This window comes from Mus musculus, chromosome 3 (assembly GCF_000001635.26).
Source record: "Mus musculus strain C57BL/6J chromosome 3, GRCm38.p6 C57BL/6J".
NCBI lineage: Eukaryota > Metazoa > Chordata > Mammalia > Rodentia > Muridae > Mus > Mus musculus.
Window position 1 is genome coordinate 95,129,538 of NC_000069.6, and position 24,104 is coordinate 95,153,641.

Here is a 24,104-nt window from a genome sequence, read left to right on the forward strand (position 1 = left end):
TCTGACAGACTTATTAATAGGGCACCGGGCTGAAAGCAGCTGACGCTTGGCAAGGTTTTGAGAGAAAGTGGAGGAGGGGCCAGAAGTATGGGGAGCCATGTACCTTGTAGGGAAGGAGTGGCCAGCCTGCGAAGGAGCAGACTTGAAATCCTGAGACTGAACAAGGAACCGGACTCCAGGATCAGTGTGCTCCCAGGACCCACTGCAGTTTATTTGTAGGACAAATGGGGAAAGGGGTTATTAATGTTAGTCCAAGGGGAGATCGGGGGGCTCTTCCTCATCAGAGTCAAACTCAACATTTTCATCCTTTATCCATCGACCTCGTCCATCTGGGACCCATCCAGAGCTGCGAGCAGGAGAGAAAGAGAACTGGTCAGGGAGGAGATTTATGAAAGGCTTCCTGTGCTGCGTTGCATCCCAGGAACCTACAGCATAGGAAGGAAGAACCAACCCCTGTAAGCTGCCCTCAGACTTACAGAAGTGTGCCCCTATAAAGATAAATAAGCAAATACAATTTTTTAAAAGGTTACTGGTGATAAGAAAAAAGCAGTTGGATTGGTCTGAAAACAGGCAGGTCCCGGGGAAATAGAAGGAAACCCAAGGACCGCAATCCAGCACTCACTCACCTTCGGAGGGTAAGGTAATGGTTCAGGACTCATCGTTTGGTGGGGCTCATGGGTGCAGAGGCCAAGAGAGCTGCTGACTCTTTGGCATCTGATCTCTCCCTAGGCTCAGGTTCCTTACTGATCTCTGCACTCTGGAGTTGGACCTCTGCAGTTGGCAAAGGAGGACTGGAGACAGAGGGAGCAGGGGCTTCTGGTCTGGGCAGTGAAGAACCAAAGTGTGTAAAACTAAGTACAGGAAAGCAGCAACTTCCCCATGGCCCCCAAGCCAGAAGAGCAGCGCTTGAAACTGATTTCTTTCAGACTTTGGTTTGTTTGATATTTGAGACAGGGTTTCTCTGTGAAGTCCTGGCTGACGGGAACTCACTCCGGTAGGTCAGGCTGGCCTCAAACTCAGAGATCCACCTGCCTCTGCTTTCTAAGTGTTAGAACTAAAGGTATGCATCACCACTGCCTGGCTCCAGTTCCTTAAGATCTTAAATATTCTACATATGAAAGACCTTGGAGGGCTGGTGAGATGGCTCAGTGGGTAAAAGCACCCGACTGCTCTTCCAAAGGTCCGGAGTTCAAATCCCAGCAACCACATGGTGGCTCACAACCATCTGACTCCCTCTTCTAGAGTGTCTGAAGACAGCTACAGTGTACTTACATATAATAAATAAATAAATAAATAAATAAATCTTTAAAAAAAAAAAAAAAAAAGAAAGACCTTGGAATTAGGAACTTGAGAAAAGCTGGGGCTGGAGAGATGGCTCAGTGTTTAAGACCACTGGCTGTTTTTCCAGAGGATCTGGGTTCAATTTCCAGCACCCACATGCCAGCTCACAAATATCTGTAACTCCACCTCTCACACCCTCACGGACATATATGCAGGAAAAACACCAATGCACATAAAATAAAAAATAAAGGAGAAAAAAAGGAATTTGAGGAAAAACTAGCTTAATAGTTTGTAATGGCTATTCCTAGTTGTCAACTATGTCTGGAATGAACTAAATTCCAGAATTGGGGGGCACACCTGTGATCCAGATCTTGAGGCTGGAAGACTCAGGCTTCTGATCTGGATCTTGGCATGGAGATCTTGAGGCACAGTGGCTGTGAAAAGCTTAGGTCCAGGCAAGGTATAACATGCCTTTAATCCCAGGAGGCAAGGAGAACTCTGATTCAAAGTCAGCCTGGGACAAAGCAAGTCCCAGATCCAGGTGTGGTGTACACGCCTTAATGTAGGCCACACCTTCTGCTGGAGGCCTACATAAGACCACTGGAAGAAGGAAGACTCACTCTTCTTCCACTGCTTGCACTTACTTGCCAAGCACATCTTTAGAACCTATTTATACAAGACCAGCTGAAACAACCAGCCTTGTGGGACTGAGCAACTATTAGATTCTTAGACTTCTCATTCACAGCTGCCCATTGTTGTAACCCAACAACATGACTACAAACTGTAAGTCATTACAATAAATTACCTCAATATAGACAGATATTCCATAAGTTTTGTAACTTTCCATATTCCTTATGCTCTAATACATAGTTCTAAGAGTTTTTTGTTTGTTTGTTTGGTTGGTTGGTTGGTTTGGTTTGGTTTTTCGAGACAGGGTTTCTCTGTGTAGTCCTGGCTGTCCTGGAGCTCACTCTGTAGACCAGGCTGGCCTCAAACTCAGAAGTCTGCTTACCTCTGCCTCCCAAGTGCTGGGATTAAAGGCGTCGCCACCACTGCCCGGCTGGTTCTAAGTTTTTGTCTTAAGATTTTCCAAGGCCAGGCATGGAGTGCTCACCTTTAATCCCAACACTTGAGGGATAGAAGCAGGCAGATCTTTGTGAATATGAGGTCACCTTGGTCTAAATAGCAGGGTTTCAGGACAGCCAGGGCTACAAACAAACAAAAAGTACACCACCGTGCTCTACTAATGTTACAATTCTCTCTTTTTGAATGTATTTATTTATTGCACTTTTTAAAATATAGGAGTGCTCTGTCTGCATGTGTACCTACATGCCAGAAGAGATCCCTTTTGGATGGTTGTGAGCCACCATGTGGTTGCTAAGAATTGAACTCAGGACTTCTGGAAGAGCCCCCTGCGTTCCTAACCACTGAGGCATCTCACCAAGCCCTAATGTTCCTAATAAGTATGATTATTCTACAATTTTCCACTTGCTAAAAAATTTATTTTAAAATCATAAACCACCGGGCAGTGGTGGTGCACGCCTTTAATCCCAGCACTTGGGAGGCAGAGGTAAGCAGATTTCTGAGGCTAGCCTGGTCTACAGAGTGAGTTCCAGGACAGCCAGGGCTACACAGAGAAACCCTGTCTCAAAAAACAAACAAACAAAAAACCCAAAAAACAAAAAACCTGAAAAAATGATGGTTTACGATTTCTTTTATATATATGAGTACACTGTAGCTGTCTTCAGACACCCCAGAAGAGGGCGCCAGATCTCATTATGGATGGTTGTGAACCATCATGTGGTTGCTGGGAATTGAACTCAGGACCTCTGGAAGAGCAGTCAGTGCTCTTAACTGCTGAGCCATCTGTCCAGCCCCTACCATCATTTAAAAAAAATATTTCCACAAGATTATTATTTCTCAGAATACAATCTGGAGAGCAATAACTTTAAAGTCATCTATTTCCTTCTACCCTTTTCCACTCCTGGCTTTCCCATTCCACGGACCTGTGCTTCCTCCGGCAGCAACTGTTATAGTGGGGAGCTCTGTGTAGAGCATTCTGGGTGATGATTCGAGTCTGGGTTAGCAAAGGAGCCTGGTGATGAAGAGACAGAGTTAGAGCTGTTAGGAGCAAACGTTCCCTCAAGCCTGTTGTGTGAAGTATAGCCCTGTCTAAACCACACCTGATGCCCTCTCACCTCAGTTTTGCTTTCTGTCTTCAATTCGTTCTGCTGTCTTGGATTTTGCTCTGTTCCCTTGCCTGTTTGCTTTTTGCCATAGAAAAGCTTCAGACCTGAGAACAAAAGCAAGGAGGAATGAAAAGCACAATGCCTGGTGGCTTGCTCTCCATCTCCCGCCCTCCCCACTTCTCTGATACTTACTGGACAAATGCTTCTTGCCTGCACGGTGGGCTGTCAACATGGCCAGCGTGTCTAGTACTGGTCGATGGGGGCAGATGGCACAAGCAAAGCTAGGGAAACGAGAAGTGAATGATGTGTGTGGTGTGTGGTGTGTATGTTGTGTGTTCGAGAGCCTGCAGTCGGGGTGTTCTTGCTATGGTGAGTAGGTCCTACTTCTGTCAGAGTACTCCACCACCAACTCCCAGGTTTCCCGATCTCCACCCCTTACACTTCACTTCCAGCCAAAGAGTCCTATTATACTCCTGAACTCCTTAGTGACAAAAGTTTGTTGAGCCTTTGATCCCCGAATCCCCAGGCTTGATCCACTCTTCGCTCTCACCGTCCATCCCGCAGCATCAGTGCCTCGTCCTCAGGGATGTAACTAGCCAGCAGGTCCCCAACTCTCCGTTTCTGCAGGGAGCAGGATAGGAGAAATGAGTAAGAGGGACGGATGGAAATGAAATAGTATGGATAAGGAGTCAAATGGCACACGGGGCTATGCAGATCATAGGGTAGTAGGGGTCACCACTCAGTTCTGGTCCCCTAAGCCCTCCCCTAGATGTCGCCAGAGCAACAAAACAAAACAACAGGGCGGCTGAAGGTGATCAGACTCTCACTAAGGCTTACTTTGAGCACATTGAGTTGACTCCAGTCGTCCCCTTCCCTCTTAAAAGACATAGCGACTGTGAGACTACGATAAATTCCCCTACGCCTACTTCGCTGCTCCTTTAGGCCACCGTAGAAAGAGTACACTATCGCCTTCTCTGCTTCCGGTTTCTTTCTTGTTGAATCTGTACTTCCGGGGATGATGTTCCACGCTTGCGTCGCGCGAACCGGAAGACCCGCCTCCAGCGCCCTGAGGGGGCCTGCATTTCCTACAATACTTTGAGACGCTGTGCCTTTTGGGAAATGAAGTCTTTTGGTTATTTATTTTATTTTTTTATTTTTTTGAAGAGCACACTGCTCACCTGGACACAGGACCTCACATCTCGAAGGATCCAGGTGTTCGGAGACTCAAGATCCTGTATGTGGAGCCGGAATTTCAGGGTGGGACCTTCCTGATGTGGAGCGAGGCGTCAGGGATCTCAGTGGACTATATACTACAAACTCTTGCTGTCCTCAGGCTCGTACTCCTCAGCCACAACCTACCTGGGGTGGGCCTTATTTGGAACAGAGAGGATGTGGGAGCACCCGGCATCCCGACTGTTGGATGTGGGGATACACTGAGGGAAGAGTGTTGATGAGGGTGTCTAGGGTTCAAAGGTCAGAGATCAGGCTTGCGAGGAGTTGGGGAGGGGGCGTCGAAAGTCAACCGGGTCAGCGACTGACAGCTCAGGGAAGATACTTATGGGTAAGGAGCTCGTGGAAAGAGAAATGTAACCGGCCTGGCAGACTTCTTAAGAGACGGACAGTAACTCCAGGCACGGCAAGAAGCAGCAAGAGGAGGACGACGAATGTAGTCTCTCGAGAGTCGGGAGACTGTAGAGAGACGAGAGAAGAGAAAACGAATTATCTGAATATCCATTCCTTGGGTTCGGCCGTCACTGTTACTTAGCTGGGCTTCCCTCAGTTGTGACCCTAGGTCTTGACAGTGAGGAGATGGCTTCTCCCTCTAGACAGCCTCCCCTCGGGGGGTCAGGGCTGCTGCATGGGAGCCGTGCTCGTTCTTATGGAAGCCTGGTACAATCATCCTGCTCCCCAGTGAGGGAAAGACGCCTGGAGCATCAATTGGAGCCTGGAGACACCCTGGCTGGATTAGCACTCAAATACGGGGTAACGGTGAGTCTTCCAGAATTGAGATAGTCCCGAGAAAGTGGGTGGCCCGCTAAGATGCCCCCTCTCACATTATTTAAATTCTATTATGGTCTGTTTTTTTTCTTCCTTATTTTGCTTTCACATCTCAGCAGAGCACTGTTGGGACAGATCTGCCCAACTATCCCAGTGGGAGGAGCAACTCCTGTAGATGGTGAGGGAGGTGGGTGAGTGGGGGCGGGGCTTACAGCCATTAACTGGACTTGTGTCCCTATCAACTTAAGACTGATAAACCAGTTTGATCAAGGTCGAATCACTTAAGTGTCAGAGTAAGGTTTCTGTCTGACTCTAAAGCCGGTACTATTAGCCATGCGGGGGTGGGGTAGGGGTGGGGGTGGGGATGTAGAGACTGGTAAGGAAGAGCTGACTTTTACTAGCACTCTGAAGGTGCCCATTTGTAGTTCTTATTTCCACCCCAAGGCTCTGTTTTCTTTGTGCAGAGGCACAAAACAAGTCCCCTCTACATACTTCAAGTGTTTCAGGTCATCTTTAGGAGAGGTTTGATGGGCATAAAAAATATCTTGCATTAAAGTTGCAGCCTTCCTGTCTATATCCTGTTTTACCACATACAAACAAATGTTGGGTTTAGATAAATTCCTGTGCCACTCTACTTAAAGCATAAGGTAAGCCTTTCTGGAGACACAGCATACGTTTGTCGATGTGCTCATGGAATTTAAATTCTCATGAGGAGCAGAGAAGAAACAAGAAATGCTGTAAGGAATATCCACAAGGGGTCGGAGATCCAGAACTATTGAGTCTTGCTCGGAAGTGGGAGTGGATAGTATTTGATGTGGGGTTTTGTGTGTGTGTGTGTGTGGGGGGTGGATTTTCTAGACAGTGTGGCCTGGAACTTCCGGTGTTCTTGCATCATGACTGCTGAGATTAGGAGTGTGACAACCACACTCTGAGGTGCAGGCTTAGGAGTACCGTCACCACGGGCCTTGAAGACCTAGAAACTTTCCCCTCTGTTCCCACCTACAAATCTGTTCAACCCAGTTGTTTGTATCCTTGTCTTCCAGCAGCCCACAAGCTTTTTAAGAGCTGAAATCAGTTCCTTTCAACATTGTGCCTCTAAACCCTGGCATAGTCTCAGTCATGTGGGAGTTTAAAAGATGATTGAAAGCTGCCAGGCATGGCAGTGTACCCCTTTAATCCGAGCACTTGGGAAGCAGAGGCAGACGGATTTCTGAGTTGGAGGCCAGCCTGGTCTATAGAGTGAGTTTCAGGACAGCCAGGTCTAAAAAAAAGTCTGAAAGCCAGACTTGGTGGTCCATGCCAAACTTCTGATGTTAGCCCTCAGGAGCCTAAGTCAAAGGGATGCAGAGTTCTAGGCCAGCTCCACATATAACAAAACCAGGGTACTGGAGTTGAAAGTGTAATTCAGTGGTAGAATGCAGAAGAGAGACAAGGCTAGACACTTCCTGTGGGGGCTAAATATACACAGTCCTTGAATCCTTTTTGAATCCTCATTCAATGAAGAGCCATAGGAAGTTGCTATGCCAGCAAGAGGGTTAATAGCTTTTTCTAGATATCAAGAGAAAGATGTGGGCATGAAAGAGGAAGAACAGTCACGTGTGGCCGTGGTGGGCGCAAGTATGAGAGAACACATGTGAGGTGTTTATTTACTTAATATCTGAGGTCTGCCAGGGGTCCAGTCTAGGACTGCACACACTAGGCAAGCTCTTTACCATGGAGCTACAACTCTAGACACCAAGACTTATTTACTTATTTTATTATTAGTCAAGGTCTCAATATGTAGTTTAGTTGGCTTCACACTCATAGACCTGCCTGCCTCTGCTTTCCAAGTGCTGGGATTAGAGAATTGCACTATTAGCTTGGAGTGGTAGCACATGCCTTTAATCCTAGCACAGGGTGGGTTGGTGGGGGAATAGGCAGGTGGATCTCTGAATTTGAGGTGAACCTGGTCTATAGAGTGAGTTCAAGGACATATAGGGCTACACATGCATGTATGGCCATTTGCTATGGGGTGCCTGGTGCCTATAGAGGTCAGAAGATCACCTGGATCTGAAGTTACAGACTGCAGTTGTCTTCAGACACACCAGAAGGGGACATTGGATCTCATTACAGATGGTTGTGAGCCACCATGTGGTTGCTGGGAATTGAACTCAGGATCTCTGAAAGAACAGTCAGTGCTCTTAATGTCTGAGCCATCTCTCCAGCCTCACCTCAATAATTTTTAAAAATGTGAAGGTATCCTAAGACTAAAAAGTATGAAAATTATAAAACAAGATTAATATCAGCTCTTTATATTTTAGCTAGTTTTTTATGGTGTCAAATAATGTTGTACGATTACTTAAAAACTTTGAATTGGTGGCCTAGGAAGATGGCTCATTTGGTAACTCAGTTAATAAAAGTGCTTGCCACACACACATAGTAAACCCTATAGCAGCCTCCAGGCTCTACCCCCAAGTACACTGTTTTCAACCACACACACCAATAAGTTTGGAATACTAAGCCAGAAATGTTTGAGAACATCTGCTCTACTTAGTGAAAAGGAAGAAAAAGAGCTTGCTATGTTTTATGAGGTTGGTGGATTTTACTGTCAGACATTAATTTCGTTGCTTTTGTTTGAAGATGGAACAGATTAAGCGTACAAACCGCCTTTATACTAACGACTCCATCTTCCTGAAGAAAACGCTCTACATCCCCATCCTATCAGAGCCCAGAGACTTGTTTAATGGTTTGGATTCTGAGGAGGAAAATGATGGAGAGGAAGAGGTGCGCCCGAGTAAGGATGAGATCGGATCATCTTCGGGGAGGAGGAAGAATCGAGGGTCAGGGTCGGGTCGGCCCAATGGCACAGGCCTCCCGCCTCACCAGGAAACCTCCACCCCCAGCCATGACCTTTCTGCCTCTGATTTCCTTAAGAAGCTTGACTCACAGATCAGCCTGTCAAAGAAGGCTGCTGCCCAGAAGCTGAGGAAAGGGGAGAGTGGGTGAGTCTCTGGCCGCTCCTTCTAGCTCCCTGCAGAGACCCTCTTCTTTTAGCTGGTCACAAACTAAGAAGTAACCAAAGTACCCGAGGACAGGCAAGTGGATGCCTTTCTCCCCATGTGGTCCCCAAATCATGAAAGAGCCAGTGGCATCTGGAATGGGGTAGTGGGTGGGAAGCAGGGTCTGTGGGGTCTTACGCCAGTGGTAGCGCGTGGGAGGCAGGGTCTGTGGGGTCTTACGCCAGTGTGCTGGGATGAAGCCTTAGGAGCAAGTTCTTCAGAGGGTCGCAAGACTCCATCCAACTTGTGAAACAAAGGGAGGCAGCCTCCCCTCCCCCACCTCCCCACTCACCGCTCCATTCTCAGGTCCTTGCCTTGATTTGTTGCTCTTTCTCCCTTCCCTCATCGGCAGGGTACCTGAGGAGGACACGGGTCTCTACCCTAGCTCCCCTCGGATGCAGCAGCGAGCAGTCCTAGGCCCTGTGCCACTCACCCGGACGTCTCGGACCCAGACACTGCGGGACCAGGAAGATGAAATCTTCAAACTCTGATGTCCCCAGAACTGATGAGCAAGGCAGGATGTTGAAGGACCAGCCCGAGGGGGAGAGGAGTCTGAGGTGAGGCTGAAGAACAGAGCTTCCCAGCCTGCCTCACTCCTCTCCAGCCATCTTTGCCAAGATTTCTTCAGCTGGGGACACTTAGTGGCAAGCGTAGCGAGTGGGAGCAGACCTCTTCCCAGTTCTTGGGCTGAATCTAGAGTTAGCCTTTAGATTCAAAGGCTCTTCTATGCCCTCGCTGTCCCGTTGAGCATTCCCTGGCCTTAGAGCAGGGAAGCAGAGACCCCTCCCCATCTCCAATGATCTTACCTAATTTATTTGGTGCTATATTGAAGTAATATTTATTTGCTATATCTAACTCCTTTCTCCTCTTAACTGGGAAAAGAGGGGGGAATTTCCATATCACTGAAGATAGGGAAACCCAGAACTGTAAGTGGAGGCGGCTGGCTGCTCGCCTGTCCCACTTTCCTAGCGAAGCTTGTTGCTGAGGCCTGGGAGTTGGTGATGCTCACCATAGAATGGCAGACTGCGCTGAGTTTTCCCCACTCCCAAGGTAAAGGGTGGGACTCAGTTGTAACTAAGAACTCCCTACAACCTTTCCCACGCCTTGGCTCTGAGAGAAGGCAGCGTGGTGGATACTGACTAAGCATCCTTCTTCCAGCTCCTCTCCTCTCCCCAGCGCGTGGTGGGGCTAAGGAATGGAAGATGCTTTGGGGTTCAAGGAGAACAGTTACAGAAGTGTCTTTGTTACGCACCCTAGCCTACCTTTGCCTTGCCCCCACTTCATATGTATCTGTAATCTGTATCTGATCTGCAGTACAATTTGTCTTTTGTTCCTTAAGTGATGAAATAGGCATGGCGGCACAGTAGTCCTGGGAGTCTGTCTCCGGTTCAGGAGTGGGAATAAGTGTTGTTTCTAGACCTCTCCTCTATGTTTAGCCTGAGTATGGAGCTCGAGAGATTAAACCGTGAGCCCTGTGCATGCTTTAGTGGTTTTATTTCCCCTGTGCCTCCCTTCCCCCAGCTCCTTCTAGAAGCTCTGGAACACAGCGTCTGTATGTGTCCTAGTGCTGCCTCCAACTCTAGATCCAGGAGGTCTCTAATGACCACCTTCCTGCGTGTGGCCTTTAGTGTCCCCTTCCTCGGGTTTGTGGAGGAGGAGGATCCCCTGGTTCTGGGCAGCCCTCCCGGGAGAAGCGGACCTGAGTTTCACTTCTTCTTCAGTCAGCTGTTTCCTTTACTGGAACTGGATGGGAGCGAGAGCCGCCTCACTCAGTTCAGCCTTGCTTTGCCCCAGCAGTAGTTTGGGGGTGGGGGTGGCCTCAGTGTCTATAGCACTCTTGGGAGAGAGTGAAGCCAGGGGATCGAGAAGCATTGGTGCAGGGTTAGAGAGCCCGATGTGTCATTTCCCAGTCAGTCATTTTGCCAAAGTCCAGTGTGCTGAGCTCCGGAGCTTCAGAGCTTGCCCTCGTCCAGCAGCTTCCGGAGCCCATCACAGATCTTGCCAAGGTGCTGAGTGAAGTCAGGCCCATAGAGGGCAGCCAGCAGGTCGGGGTCAGAGTAGTGATCAAACACGTGCCTGATGCGGTCATGTGACTTGGGTGTGAGGTGGTGCTCCACCAGCTCCAGCAGAATGTCCCGGCACTCGACGAGCAGACCTGCTAGCACGGCAGCCTCAAAGGTGAAGTCCACCTCACCGAAGCTAAGTGCGGTCATGGCGCCCTGCCGTAGCTTCTGACGAAATCGTGTAGCCAGAGCCAGCTCCCCAGGGCCAAAGCAGCCACTGCGGTGCAGCACAGCCACTTTAACCGCTACCTTGATGAGGTCTTTGATCACCCGCTGTGCCTTGGGCCGGCTGTGCGTGTATTCTTTGGACACGCGGTAAAGCTCGTCTAGCACCTCGCTGCTGGTCTCGTCGATAAAGAGATGCGCCACGGACCGACCAGCCATTTTACTCAGCAGCTTCTTCTCCGCTTGTAGTGCCAGACTCTTTGAGCTGAAGGACTCCATGGTGCTTGCGGTCGGTGTGTGATCAGTCACTGGAAGAGGCAACCGGCTAAATGAGAGAAAAGGAGAGAAATGGCTTTTCCTCATCTTCACCGCTCTGCCTGCTTTGTCTTCCCACTCCCCTGGGCCCCTCCATCCTGTAGGCTTTGCTTCTGCTTTTTCCCTTCCGTGCTGTAAACAAGACATTTGTGTCTCCAAAACAGCCGCGAGGAGCAGGGAGAGCCTGGCTGGAGGAGTGTGGGCATGGCTGGAGTCAGGGCAGTGGGCTATGCGGCGGCCGACCGACAGGGAATTTGCACAGCGCCCCTCTGTTTCCAGGCTTGAGATCCAAAGCTCATGTCAGTGGGGGTACCATAAAGTCTTAAAAGAAGTGAGAGATATAGGGTCTCCAGAATCTTAAATAGAACACTTGGCTTTTTTTTTTTTAAAGAACCTACTGTGTGCCAAGTGTTTGATATTAACTGTCTTGGTTTACCAACTTCATATGGGTGACAAGCCCTGTTTTACAGAGAGAAATCTCAGACTGAAGGACTCTTTTTTGTTGTTTTTGTTTTTTCAAGACAAAAGTTTCTCTGTATAACCCTGGCTGTCCTAGAACTCGCTCTGTAGACCAGGGTGGCCTTGAACTGAGATCTGCCTGCCTCTGCCTCCTAAGTGATGGGATTAAAGGCATGTGCCACCACCTCTGGGCAAAGCTAAGAGATCTTAAGCAACTTGGCCTAGTAAGTATGAAAACAGGCTTCAAGGAGTGGGACAACACTCTCAGACAACAGATGCTCACAGTCACCTATAACTTTAGCTCCAGGGAGACCCAACACCTCTGGCCTCTACTCACACATATACATAATAAATAACAGACACAAATTATGAGAAAAAATAGGCTACAAGTCAAATAACCCCTCCACATTCGCCCTCCAACAAGGAGGGCGCTCTTTTGAAGGGTGGCTGCGGCAGCAGGTAGTGGTCTCAGGCTGGCTAGGCTGAGCAGAGCGAGGCCTTCTTGGTGGTATATCCTGTGCCTACGGACAGGGTCTTCTCACCATGGGCCTTGACTGTGCTTCTTCTGGTTGTTTTGCTTCTTACTTCCCCCTCCCCGGCTCTGCAGGATGTGGCTGTGACCGCAATGAAGGAGCAACCTCACCCTCTCCCTCAAATGAAAATAGGAGTCCTCTCAGAGGGAGGACAGCCAGGGGGCTCTCTCCGGCAGCCGAATCACTCCAATGGGAACCTGCCATCTTGATTTGTTTCTGCCTTGCCCTGTGGATCTTTCACACTGGAGATGATTTTTCTATAGGGGCCCGCTTTCCTTCCCTACCTGCCCTCCTCTTACCCAGCTCTCTATTGCTCCCTTTGCCATCTCCAACTAGGTCCCCAGTCCTCCCAGGGTAGCTATGTCACTCGCTCTTTTTGTCCCAGCCTCTACGTGACCCTCATGAATCTCTAGCCTAGCAAAGGTTTCTTTCACTTTGCGTCACTGTACTTCCATGTCCGAAGATACTGTAGATCTCTAAATCTCTAGTCGTTACCCCATGTGCATCTCTGTCCCTCAGCTCTAGACTCAGCCACCATCCCAAGCCAGGTCTCACTCTCAGACAGCCTTGCCCCATCCACTAAATACACTAAAATGGTTCTGGGGAGAGAGGGGGAGACCCAAGAATTCTACAAGCGAGAGTTTCACAAGACAGAAAGAAAGGTGAAGGTGAAAGGGTCAGGATATCCTGTCAGTGTCACCCCGAAACCCACCCTCTGTCATTGCCAGACTCTCACCTGCCGTGTGCTGGGTGCCAGTCTGGCCTTGGATGTTTCTGAGAGCTCACAGAATGGAGAAGCTCCTAAGAGGCCCTTTGGTCTAGCCCCACCCCAGGCCCCGCCTATCTACTCTCCACCTCCGGTTCATCATCACTGTCACCAAGAAGTCCAGTGTCCCAAGAGCCACCTAGAAATAAGACAAAGGTCAAAAGGAATGGAATTCTGTAGGAAGCACCAACTCTGAAGTGGCAAGGACGGATTTACACACCTCCACCTAATAAAAGGTCTGCTTCTTTCTTGCTGCCTAATATTTTTGTGGTACTGAAAACCGTGCAGAGTCCAGATTTTAATGTGAGAGACAGTGAGGGAAGTACTGAAAGATCATCGAGTGGTGTAGTAGAACAGCATTATACAAGCATCTTCAGGCCCTAGAAGGTAAGATTGGCACAGACTGCCCCAGCCAGAGCAGGCAGGAGGTAGGTGCCAAGGTTAGGGCTGCTGAGCCATGCGTGACCAGCAGGTGTCAGCATCGAGCCAAAACGCTGGAGTACAGAGCTTAATAGCTTTAAAGGGCCTGATAAATGAGGGTAGACTCCAATGAGGCAAAACTACACCTTTAATCCCAGCATTCTGGAGGCAGAGACAATCCAATCTTTGAGTTCAAGGCCAGCCTGGTCTACAGAGTGAGCTCCAGGCCAGCCAGGGCTGCATAGTAAAATTCTTGTCTTGGAAAAACCACCCACAACTCCAGCTCCAGGAATTCCAGTGTTCTCTTCTGGCCTCCAGAGTCACCTGAATAAATCAGTACATGAACATACACTTGGGCACACACAGACACACAAATCTTTAAAGGAGTGAATTATATAGCTTTCTTCAGCACAGATTGAGAACCCAAAAAAAGGCCTTAGGATTCAGGGATTTAAAAACTGATTTGGGGGCTTCCAGAGACTGGAGTCAGCGACTCCATGGCTCAGTGACTCACTGATCTTCCAGATGTTCTGACTTTTATTCCCAGCACCTATATCTGGTGGTTCATAACCACTAGTTAGTTCCAGTGGATCTAATACCTTCTGGTCTCCTTGGATACCTACACACATGTAGAATACACATACATACAAACAATAAAAGTCTTTAAAAACATATTTAGTGTGTGCATGTGTGTAGACCAGAGAACAATTTATTTATTTATTTATTTCTCTCTCTCTTTCTTTCTTTCTTTCTTTCGGTTTTTTGAGACAGGGTTTCTCTGTATAGCCCTGACTGTCCTACTGTCCTGGAACTCACTCTGTAGACTAGGCTGGCCTCAAACTCAGAAATCTGCCTGCCTCTGCCTCCCAAGGGCTGGGATTAAAGGTGTGTGCCACCACGCCGGGCTTCAGAGAACAATTTCTGATGTCATCTTCAGGAACCTGGTCTGGTTCACTTTCTTTGAGGCATAGTTTCACTGGCCTGTCTCAGAGTTTCTATTGCCATGATGAACCACCATTCTTGGGGAGGAAAGGGTTTATTTTGCTTACACTTCCGTATTATAATCCATCATTGAAGGAAGTCAGGGCAGGAATTGGTGCAAAGGTCATAGAAGACAATGTTTATCACATTACTTTCTCAGCTTCTTTTCATATGGCACCCAGGACCACCAGCCCACGTGCCCACAGTGATCTGGTCCCTCCCATATTAGCCATCAACCAAAATAAAATAAAGCACCGCACCTGTATGTGGGGGTGCACACTTTTAGACCCAGCATTGGGGAGGTAGAGGAAGGCAGGTCTCTGTGAATTCAAGGTCAGTTTTAGTACTTAGTAAGTAATGAGCCATTGAGAGAACCTATCTCCTGGAACTCGCTCTGTAGACCAAGCTAGCCTCTGCCTCCTGAGTGCTAGGATTAAAGGTGTGTGCCATCATCTTCCTGCTAAACTTTTTTTCTTAAAAGTCCATGGAAATGAGAACTCGGAGGGGGCTCTGCGTTCTGGAGTGGCACTGCTTGGTCCGGTGGCTGGGTGAGGGCTGCTGGTGTCACGTTTGAGGAGAACTGCGAGTGTGTTTGGCATATCCCCGTCGGGATCCCAGCTACGATGAGTGCTGCCCGGGAGTCTCACCCACATGGGGTGATACGTTTAGCCTCCCCTGACGATGATCTTGGATCTAGCAATTGGGAGGCAGCAGACTTAGGCAATGAAGAAAGAAAACAAAAGTTCTTGAGACTTATGGGTGCAGGAAAGAAAGAACACACTGGTCGTCTTGTTATAGGAGATCACAAATCAACATCTCACTTCTGAACAGGGGAAGAAGACAAGAAAATTAATGAAGAGCTGGAGTCTCAGTACCAGCAGAGCATCGACAGCAAACTGACGGTATCGGCGGCACTGCGGACTCGGCTTCAGTGAGGTAGAAGATCATTATGGAGAAGATGATGTGGCTAGAGATGACGATGAAGACGACTCCCCTGATGCTGAGAGTCCAGATGACTCGGACAGTGACTCTGAGTCTGAGAAGGAGGAGTCTGCAGAAGAGCTTCATGCTGCTGAGCATCCTGACGACACAGAAGACCCGAAGAGCAAAAAAGATGCGAAGAGCAATTATAAGATGATGTTTGTCAAGTCCAGTGGCTCCTAACTACCAAACACCTAGTCTTTGTATTAAAAGTAAACCTTATTGTTATAATGCACAGTGGAGGACTGCTTATAGAGCACAGACCTCTGTATTATAATTTTTTTAAAAAGGCCCTTTTAAATAACTACAAAGAGTGTTTGCTTTCAAATGCCGTGGGTTACATTTCTCCAGGCATGACTATAACCATTTTTGTAAAGAGTCCGAGTTGTATAAAATGAGAAATAAATGCTGTACTCAGCTTCCCTTCATATTAGCATCATCTGCCCTCTCCCCGCCGTTTGCCTCTGTAGGTGCATTATGGGGGACACTTGTTTGTTTGTGGCAGCTCCTTCATCTTCATCTTTTGGTTTGTTCCTACTTTGCTCTTACATAATTCATCTGATACTGTGACGTGTTTCCTTGGTTATACTTTGTTAAAGTAGACCTGTCCATCATGGAGTTGGCTGCCACCAGCCCTGCTGCAGACCATCACTGACAGTCCATGCTTGTTTAGTCTTTGCTCGTGGACCAGAGCAAGCACAGGACACTTATGTGTGGACGTGCCCTGTCACATCATTCAAAGGTTGCAAACCCAAAATGTCTTTATATAAGTTGATTTTACTGTATGGTAAAGTTTTTGATAAAATTTGGCCAGTTTTTACAGAAGAAATTATTTCTCTGCTCATTTAGTCCTGTGTATTTAGAAATATGTAAAACTGGATTTTTTAAAAGGTACTATGTGACCAAAGTTCATTTTTTCCTCCTAAGGTCTAAATAAAGAGAAAGCAGTTTCCACCTCCCCCCAAAAAAAAGAGAGAACTCAGCACTTACCCTATAAGATGTCTACCATCTATGGGACCCATCACACCTAGCTAAAACACCAGGCAGGCAAGGCAGGACACACCGTAAGACCAGTGCAGGAGGTAAAGACCAGAGGGTCACATTTGCTGGCCAGCCAGTCTAGAAAAAATAGATTCGCTCCAGATTCAAGGAGAGATCTCAGAAAAACATAAAAGTGGAGGGAGGGACTATGGGAGGGGTTGACCAGGAGACGGGCAGTGAGCAGGATGTAAGGTGAATAAGTATAATAATAATAATAATAATAATAATAATAATAATAGTAACAACGATAATTTTAAAAGATATAAGGTGGAGGAAGACATCCACTCACACGTATGCACACACACACAGTTGTAGTGACCTTTTTGGAATTTTGGTTTCTTTAAAAAACAAATATAAGTTTTGTTTAATCCTAAGTATGGGATATGGAGCTGCTTCAGACTGCAGCAGCTGACTGTGATTTGCCTTGTACTCTAGCAAGGATGTGCTTTTTTGGAATTCTGGGGACTTTTTAGCAGGTATATAAATGCTAGGGCCCTGAAAGGGGTGCTGAGTTGTTGGCTGTTTGCTGTAAGTCAAGATGTGTTAAGTAGTCTTGTGCAAAGAAGAAACAACTAGAATTTAGATATCCTGAAGCAAAGGTCAAATTTGCCCCAAGGCACTTGACACCTCTTGGCAGGACTAGTCTAAGGACTAGTCCTTAGACTGCCCCCTTTCCTCTCCATCCTTTATTCTCTTCTATCTAGTGTTAAGAGGGTGAAAGTGTGCAAAGAGGAAGGAGGGGGAGTCTAGAGAGATGGCTTAGTGCTTAAGAGCACTTACTCCTCTTCTGAAGGTCCCGAATTCAAATCCCAGCAACCACATGGTGACTCACAACCATCTGTAATGAGATCTGTCACTTTCTTTTGGTGCTGTCTAAAGACAGCTACAGTGTACTAAATTAAATAAATGTTTGGGCAAGGGGGGCTGACTGGAGCAAGTCATCTCAGGGATTGGTTGGTTTTGGTTGTCTAGACAGGGTTCCTCTGTGTAGCCCTGGCTATCCTAGAACTCACTCTGAAGACCAGGCTGATCTTGAACTCACAAATATCTTCCTGCCTCTACCTCCGAAGTGCTGGGATTATATTGTGTGCCACCACCACCCAGCTTGGAGGAAGTGCTCTTAACAGCTGATCCATCTCCAGCCCCTCCACCTTAGTTTTTGAAATAGGATGCCTCACTGAACACAGAGCTCACGGAGTATCCAGACTGTCTGGTCAGCCAATCCCAGAACTCTCCTGGGTCTGCATCCCTAGCACCAAGTTGCTGCCACCATACCTGGCTTGCCTGTGGTGATGGGCATCCAAACTCAAGTCTTCATGCTTAAGCAGCAAGTGCTTCACCAAGTGAGCCATCTCCCTGGTGTTTTGACTACAGCTCTCACTGTAATCCAGGCAGGCATCTCTCACATTCTCCTGCCCAGTGCTCCTAAGGTCGAAAACTACACAGGCTAGTAATCCCAGCTTCTCAGGAAGGGAAGGCAGACCAGAGGGTGACAAGTTCAAGGCCTACCTGAAGTGCAATATGAATTAGAGTTTGTATGGCATTTTAGTGATACTTCCAGCTGGGAAACGAAGCTCAGGAATGTAACTGAGTGGTGGAGCTCAAGTTGTCTGGTGCTTTCCAGGCCTTAGGGATGTTTATTCCCAGTGTTGCCAGATGGAAAAAGAAAGGGGTGGGGGAATGAAAATACAGTAAACATTTCTTGGAGAAGGTGGTTTGTGTTTTGTTTTGTTTTCAAGATAAGGTCTCTGTGTAGTCCTTGCTGTCTTGGAACTCTCTCTGTAGATCAGGCTGGCCTGGAACTCACAGAGATCCACCTGCCTCTGCCTCTTCCGTGCTGAGGTGCTGAGTGCTGGGATTAAAGGCACCTGCCACCACCACTCAGTCAGTTTAAAGTTCTTCCCCTCCCCCTGTTAATTAATTAATTAATTAATTAATTAATTAATTAATTTGTTCTCCTTACATCCTGACCTAAAAAGTTCTTAACTTCATGATCAAGCTGCCAACTCTATTCACCTCTGCAGCCCTGACTCTTGTCTTTTTTTGTCTCTTAATTATTTATTAGTGTGCCTGGTGTATGATTAAAGATATAAGTACACTGTAGCTGTCTTCATACACACCAGAAGAGGGCATTGGATCCCATTACAGATGGTTGTGAGCCACCACGTGTTTGCTGGGAATTGAACTCAGGACCTGTGGAAGAGCTGTCAGTGCTCTTACCAACCGCTGAGCCATCTCTCCAACCCCCGAGTCATATTTCTTTTTTGCATCCACCAGTCCCTAGAGATTGTTGTCATCAGGACTGCCAGTGACCCCCTGGTCACATTAGCTCTTAAGCCTTTATCCCTTTGTCCCCTTCATGGCATTTGACCCCTCTGACCTCTCTTTCCTTCCTGGAAGTATTCTCCTCTGTAACCTCCAAGGGTTCTTTTTCTCATGACAGAGACAAGTGGCTTAATAAATATTTCTCAAATCTGTGAATGGCTTCCCCAACCTCTACTAAGTGTGGGTGGTCTCTAAGGTTACATCTTCAGGCACCCCCTTTTGCTATGCATTCTTTTCAACTGAGATAATCCCCACCCCAGTTACAATGACTGCGTGGTACTCACCAAGAATCCAAGTGTCCCACTGAGGTCTTTCTGCTAAGCTTGAGCCCCACATAGATCATGATTTGTTGGGTATTTCCATTTTACTTTTGGTATGTATTCACCACTACACACCTTTGCTCCCAGCACTCAGAAGGCAGAGGCAAGTGGATCTCTACGAGTTCAAAGACAGCCTGGTCTATATAGTACGTTCCAGGCCAGCCAAGGCTACATAATGAGACTGTCTCAAAACACCTAACTAAATGAAAACAGGAAATTTGCCCTTCCTGTTCTCCATCATGGTACAGGACCAGGTTGAAAAGGAGAACCTGTCCAGGGACTTCAAATCCACAAGCACAGCCTCAAAGTCAGTGTGGGAAGACAGAGACAGGCTGGCCTGTGCAGCCACAGCCAGACACCAAAGCTAAAGCCACCAGCAAGGCCTTTGGCATCAGGATAAATGAAAAGACCTTGTTGACTGCACGGAGGGTCTAGGGCAGATGAAATCCTGGAGAAAGCTCTGAAGGAGCCGAGTTAGGAAACGACAAAATTATCAGGGGCTGGAAACTTCAGGCTTGGAGGCCATGAACACACTAGACATCAAAACAGTCCAAGCATTGGGAGCCAGGGCCAGGGCTCCTGTGTGGTGCTGCATATGCCAGGTTTCAGCAACACAGGCCAGAGTGCAGGACAAGTTTCACTGGAACCAAACACAGAACCAGCAAAGAGGCTGTGTGCTGGTTCCAACAGAAATATGACGAGTTGTTTCCGGCAAATAAATTTAATCCAAAAGGCTAATAAACTTTTTTTTAAAGAAATGTAATAAATGAATAAAAACAGGAAGTTTGGTTAAAAAATACAACAACAACAACAAAACAGCCTCACTCTTTAGTCCTGCTGGCCTGGAACTCATCATACCATTTGTCTCTATGTAGCCACACTGATCTTCTATTCAGAGCAACCCTCCCCCAGCATTCAGCATGCTAACCATACATTTGTGCACCACCACTCCCAGCAGGAAGCCATCTCCTGTCTTCTTTATCCCTAGCACTGGGTTATAATGTCTGGCAAGCAATAGGCAGAGGATAAGTAAATGCATCAAAGATTAAAAGGGACATAGTGGGGTGGGGTAGATTAAAAGCTGGGCGCTGGCTCCAGCTCTGTCAAGCCGAGTTCCCTCATGACTGATGAGAGAATGACCTCAGCTAGGCTACAGACAAGCCAGTGATGGACGCCATATTCAGGACATGGTGAGCTCTGAGTTCAGTCTTTAGCCGTGAGTTTAAGGCTAGCCTGAGCAACATACAAACGAACAAAAACCAAATGATGGGTTCTACTTATTGTTCCACCTGCTGTCCTCTTGCAGCACATTTAATAAACTCCTTTACTTTAAAATTTTAAAAACAAGTGAGCTGGGCAGTGGTGGCACATGCCTTTAATCCCAGGCCTTGGAAGACAGAGGCAAATGGATCTCTGTGAGTTTGAGGTGAGTCTGGTCTGCAAGGCCAGGGCTACTGAGAAACCCTGTCTTGACAAAACTAATAATAATAATAATAATACCAAAAGAATATTGTAATTTAACATTGTTTTGTTTTTGAGACTGGATCTCACTATATAGCCCTGGTTGGCCTTGAACTCTCCTAGCAGACCAGGATAGTTGTAAACTCCTCTACCTCTGGAATTCAGGGATTAAAGGTATGAGCTATCACACCAAACAATTATTCAGCTTTTCTTTCTCTCTTTCTTTCTTTTTTTTTTTTAGATTAATTTATTTATTACATGTAAGTACACTGTAGCTGTCTTCAGACACACCAGAAGAGGGCGTCAGATCTCGTTACAGATGGTTGTGAGCCACCATGTGGTTGCTGGGATTTGAACTCTGGACCTTCGGAAGAGCAGTCGGGTGCTCTTACCCACTGAGCCATCTCACCAGCCTTTCTTTCTTTCTTTCTTTCTTTCTTTCTTTCTTTCTTTCTTTCTTTCTTTCTTTCTTTCTTTCTTTCTTTCTTTCTTTCTTTTTTATCGAGACAGGGTTTCTCTGTGTAGCCCTGGCTGTCCTGGAACTCACTATGTAGACCAGGCTGGCCTCGAACTCAGAAATCCACCTGCTTCTGCCTCCCAAGTGCTGGGATTAAAAGCATGTGCCATCACCACCCAGCTCATTCAGCTTTTAAAAACATCTTTGTATGCATGCTCATGTGTGAATTTAGTTTTTGAGAGAGTTTCACTACATACATAGCCCTGGTTGATCTCTCTCAGCAATTCTCCTGCCTCAGTCTCCTGAGTGCTGGCATTGCAGGCATGAGCCACTGTGAAAGCTGGGATGCTGGCATTACAGACATAAACTGAACCACAAGGCTTCAACTTTTTTTTTTCTTTGAAGCAGGGTGCCATGTAGTCCAAGCTATCTGGAACACACTAAGTAGCTAAGACAGCAGCTAAGCTTCCTTTCTCTACTGCCAAAATGCTGGCAGCACAGGCTTGTGTCACCATTTTTCTTTAATTTACTGGAGGTAGCATAAAATCACCCAGGAACGCAGGAAGGACCCCAAAGCCTAGAATATCTGTAATTAATACCATTTGCTCCTCTTGTACATGGTCAAAACGTTTCTCTCCTCTCCTCTCCTCTCCTCTCCTCTCCTCTCCTCTCCTCTCCTCTCCTCTCCTCTCCTCTCCTCTCCTCTCCTCTCCTCTCCTCTCCTCTCCTCTCCTCTCCCCTCCCCTCCCCTCCCCTCCCCCTCCACTCCCCTCCCCTCCCCTCCCCCTCCACTCCCCTCCCCTCCCCTCTCCTCTCCCCTCTCTTCTCCTCTCCTCTCTTTTCCTCTCCTCTTCGATAGGGTTTCTTTCTGCTCCTGACTCCCTCTGTAGACAAGTCTGGACTCACACTCAGACGTCTGCCTACCCTTGCCTCCTGAGTGCTGGGATTAAAGGCACAAGCCACCATTACCCAGCTAAAACATTAGTTTTCAATTGTCTACATTTTTGTCTTCCTAGTCTTCCTACATTAACGCTCATTGTTAATTGTTTCGCTTTTTTAAAAATTAGTTTTATGTATTTTTTGTGTATGGTGTTTTGTCTGCATGCATGCCTAGATTACCTGTATTTGTATTTATTTAAGACAGGATCGCCCATTGTCCTGGAGCTAACCATGCGAGCAAGTCTGTCTAGCCAGTGAGCCCCAGGTATCTACTCTCTTTGCTTCGCCAGTGCTGTGGCATCTAAGTGTATTCTAGATGGCCATTTTGTTTTGTTTTTCAAAACAGGGTTTCTCTGTTTAGTCCTGGCTGTCCTGGAACTTACTCTATAGACCAGGCTAGCCTCAAATTCATAGAAAGCTGCCTGCCTCTGCTTCCTGACTGCAGGGACTAAAGGTGTGTGCCACCACCATCCATTCCCTAGGTTTTTTGTTTGTTTGTTTTAAATATTGGTTCTGGGGATTGAACTCAGTTTACCTGGCAAGCAGTTTACTAAGCTGACTTTACCAACAGCACTTATATCCTTTGCATATTGAACTTAGTCTTTCAGGAAGCATTCACTGAGCAGGATAAAGCATGGCGGTCTATGGGTTCATAGTTTACTAGTTAATAAAGCCACACACAGCCAGCACTCAGGAGGTAGAGGCTGATGGGTTTCTGAGTTTGAGGCCAGCCTAGTTTACAGAATGAGTTTCAGGACAGCCAGGACTACAGGGAAAACTTGTCCTAAAGAAACAAACAAAAAAAGAACTGGTGGTGATGATGATATCACATGCTACAATAGGGGAGGTGTGGGTCTGGGGAGACAGCTTGGTGGGTAAAGTGCCTGGTGCTCAGACGTGGAGATTTGAATGAATTTGGATCCCCAGCTCCCACCAGAAGTCACCTGTCTTGGTGGAATGTGTGTTGTGTATTCAGAGAATCTCAGGGGCTCATTGGCCAGCAAGTCTAGCAAAAAAGTTGAATCCCAGCTTCAGTAGAAGACCCAGTCTCAAAAAGTAAGGAAGAAAGCACCACAGGAGGACACCTAGCCTTGCTCTGGCCTCCATACTTGCTGGCACACACACAAGCAGGGAGGTGTGCAGCACTGGAGACTGTAACACAGAAGATAGCCCAAGGATAGGAACTTCAGCCTGGTGTAGTAGCACACACCTGTAATCCCAGAATTCACTGGGAAGGCAGAGGCAGGAGGATCACTGAAGTGTGAGGCCAGCTGGTCTACACAGAGTTCCAGGCAACCAGGGCTACTCAGAAACAAGAAATCTAAGACTTTTATCTGAACCCTAAAATATGAGTAGGAATTCATGGGGCAGGAAAGAGGTACAGACTGGAGGTTGAAGAAAGTTCCAGACAGAGGAAACAGAGTGTGAAGACAGCGTGGAGGAGGAGGCAGCATGAGGAAGACCCTAAGGTGCATACTGGAGGAAGCTAAAATACCAACATAGCTAAGCCATGCAATGGTGGTGGTGTGTGACAAAACTTTTCCTGGGGACACAGAATACACATCTATTCACCCCAAAGTCCAACTTGGTGGACCAATGAGTTTTACTAGGGTTATTTACAGGAATATGGGTGAGGAGTTACTTACAGGAGCAGAAATGACTCAAAGACAACAGCATCTCCAAGCCCACTCCAGCATGGATAACAGCTCACAAAAGCTGAGAGCCTGGAGCACACTGCAGGTGGCTCGGCAGGTTGGAGACTGTTGTTCTGGGTGCCTTAGCTGGGCTAAACCTCTGCCTGCTCAGAGCTCTTTGCAGCTAGGCTTCCTTTTGTTTGAGAACCATCCTTTCATTGCTCTCTAGGGCAGCAAGACTGACAAGTGAATCTGGTCAATTTCAGGGAGTTCCTGAAGCTTCTTTGAGTTGTGTGCTTAAGGAGCTTCATACCAGATGGGATGTTTCAATCCTCAGAGGAAACAGTTACACAGCAGATGGCAAGGCAGGAGGACTGTGATCAAGGCCAAGCTGGACCACAAAGAGACCTGTCTCAAAGAGTCAAAAACAAAGATAAAAGACAGAGCCGGGCAATGGTGGCACACGCCTTTAATCCCAGCACTTGGGAGGCAGAGGCAGGCAGATTTCTGAGTTCGAGGCCAGCCTGGTCTACAGAGTGAGTTCCAGGACAGCCACAGCTATACAGAGAAACCCTGTCTTGAAAAACCATTAAAAAAAAAAAAAAAAAAAAAGACAGGCTAGAGGGCTGGAGAGATGGCTTAGCTATTAAGAGCACTGGCTGCTTGCTCTTCCATAGGTCCTGAGTTCAATTCCCAGCAATCACATGGTGGCTCACAACCATCTGTAATGGGATCTAA

General features: G+C 47.2%; 3 protein-coding genes, 1 non-coding gene and 1 pseudogene across 8 annotated transcripts; 2 read left to right on the top strand and 3 right to left on the bottom strand.

The window, feature by feature from the left end:
• Window positions 1-181: 181 nt before the first annotated feature.
• Window positions 182-4,513, bottom strand: Scnm1 (sodium channel modifier 1). 4 transcript variants are annotated; one of them, NM_027013.2, is made up of 7 exons: window positions 4,308-4,475; window positions 4,021-4,091; window positions 3,663-3,751; window positions 3,480-3,574; window positions 3,288-3,376; window positions 627-821; window positions 182-346 (listed from the first exon to the last, which is right to left on the bottom strand). In NM_027013.2, the coding sequence occupies exons 1-6, from the start codon at window positions 4,356-4,358 to the stop codon at window positions 656-658; spliced, it is 561 nt and encodes a 186-aa protein (NP_081289.2). In that variant the 5' UTR covers window positions 4,359-4,475; the 3' UTR covers window positions 182-346; window positions 627-655. The 4 variants fall into 4 exon arrangements, with proteins under 4 accessions (NP_081289.2, NP_001157045.1, XP_017175205.1 ...); NM_001163573.1 differs by lacking the exon at window positions 627-821; XM_017319715.2 differs by lacking the exons at window positions 182-346; window positions 627-821 and adding an exon at window positions 2,269-2,489 and having other exon boundaries at window positions 4,308-4,513.
• A 37-nt stretch (window positions 4,514-4,550) lies between these two features.
• Lysmd1 (LysM, putative peptidoglycan-binding, domain containing 1) lies at window positions 4,551-9,988 on the top strand. Its single transcript, NM_153121.2, has 3 exons — window positions 4,551-5,459; window positions 8,088-8,449; window positions 8,859-9,988. Exons 1-3 carry the CDS (start codon window positions 5,280-5,282, stop codon window positions 8,995-8,997), a joined length of 681 nt encoding a protein of 226 aa, NP_694761.1. The 5' UTR covers window positions 4,551-5,279; the 3' UTR covers window positions 8,998-9,988.
• On the bottom strand, window positions 9,523-9,649 carry Mir8099-1 (microRNA 8099-1). The gene has a single exon (NR_106175.1). It is a non-coding gene; the product is annotated as a microRNA 8099-1 (primary transcript).
• On the bottom strand, window positions 9,984-12,879 carry Tnfaip8l2 (tumor necrosis factor, alpha-induced protein 8-like 2). Of its 2 annotated transcripts, none has more exons than XM_006502040.4 (2): window positions 12,778-12,879; window positions 9,984-11,042 (listed from the first exon to the last, which is right to left on the bottom strand). In XM_006502040.4, exon 2 carries the CDS (start codon window positions 11,011-11,013, stop codon window positions 10,459-10,461), a length of 555 nt encoding a protein of 184 aa, XP_006502103.1. In that variant the 5' UTR covers window positions 11,014-11,042; window positions 12,778-12,879; the 3' UTR covers window positions 9,984-10,458. The 2 variants fall into 2 exon arrangements, with proteins under 2 accessions (XP_006502103.1, NP_081482.1); NM_027206.3 differs by having other exon boundaries at window positions 9,984-11,059; window positions 12,778-12,817.
• Window positions 12,880-14,816: 1,937 nt separating this feature from the next.
• Window positions 14,817-15,617, top strand: Gm9169 (annotated as a pseudogene).
• The last annotated feature ends 8,487 nt before the right edge of the window (window positions 15,618-24,104 follow it).

Excerpts from the sequence above, each read along its gene's own strand:
- Scnm1 (NM_027013.2), bottom strand. The coding sequence starts at position 4,358 with ATGTCTTTTAAGAGGGAAGGGGACGACTGGAGTCAACTCAATGTGCTC. Across the intron at positions 4,092-4,307 it reads GTCAACTCAATGTGCTCAAA|AAACGGAGAGTTGGGGACCT; the intron begins GTAAGCCTTAGT and ends TGCTCCCTGCAG. Across the intron at positions 3,752-4,020 it reads CTGATGCTGCGGGATGGACG|CTTTGCTTGTGCCATCTGCC; the intron begins GTGAGAGCGAAG and ends TCGTTTCCCTAG.
- Lysmd1 (NM_153121.2), top strand. The coding sequence starts at position 5,280 with ATGGCTTCTCCCTCTAGACAGCCTCCCCTCGGGGGGTCAGGGCTGCTG. Across the intron at positions 5,460-8,087 it reads CACTCAAATACGGGGTAACG|ATGGAACAGATTAAGCGTAC; the intron begins GTGAGTCTTCCA and ends TTTTGTTTGAAG. Across the intron at positions 8,450-8,858 it reads CTGAGGAAAGGGGAGAGTGG|GGTACCTGAGGAGGACACGG; the intron begins GTGAGTCTCTGG and ends CCTCATCGGCAG.
- Tnfaip8l2 (XM_006502040.4), bottom strand. The coding sequence starts at position 11,013 with ATGGAGTCCTTCAGCTCAAAGAGTCTGGCACTACAAGCGGAGAAGAAG.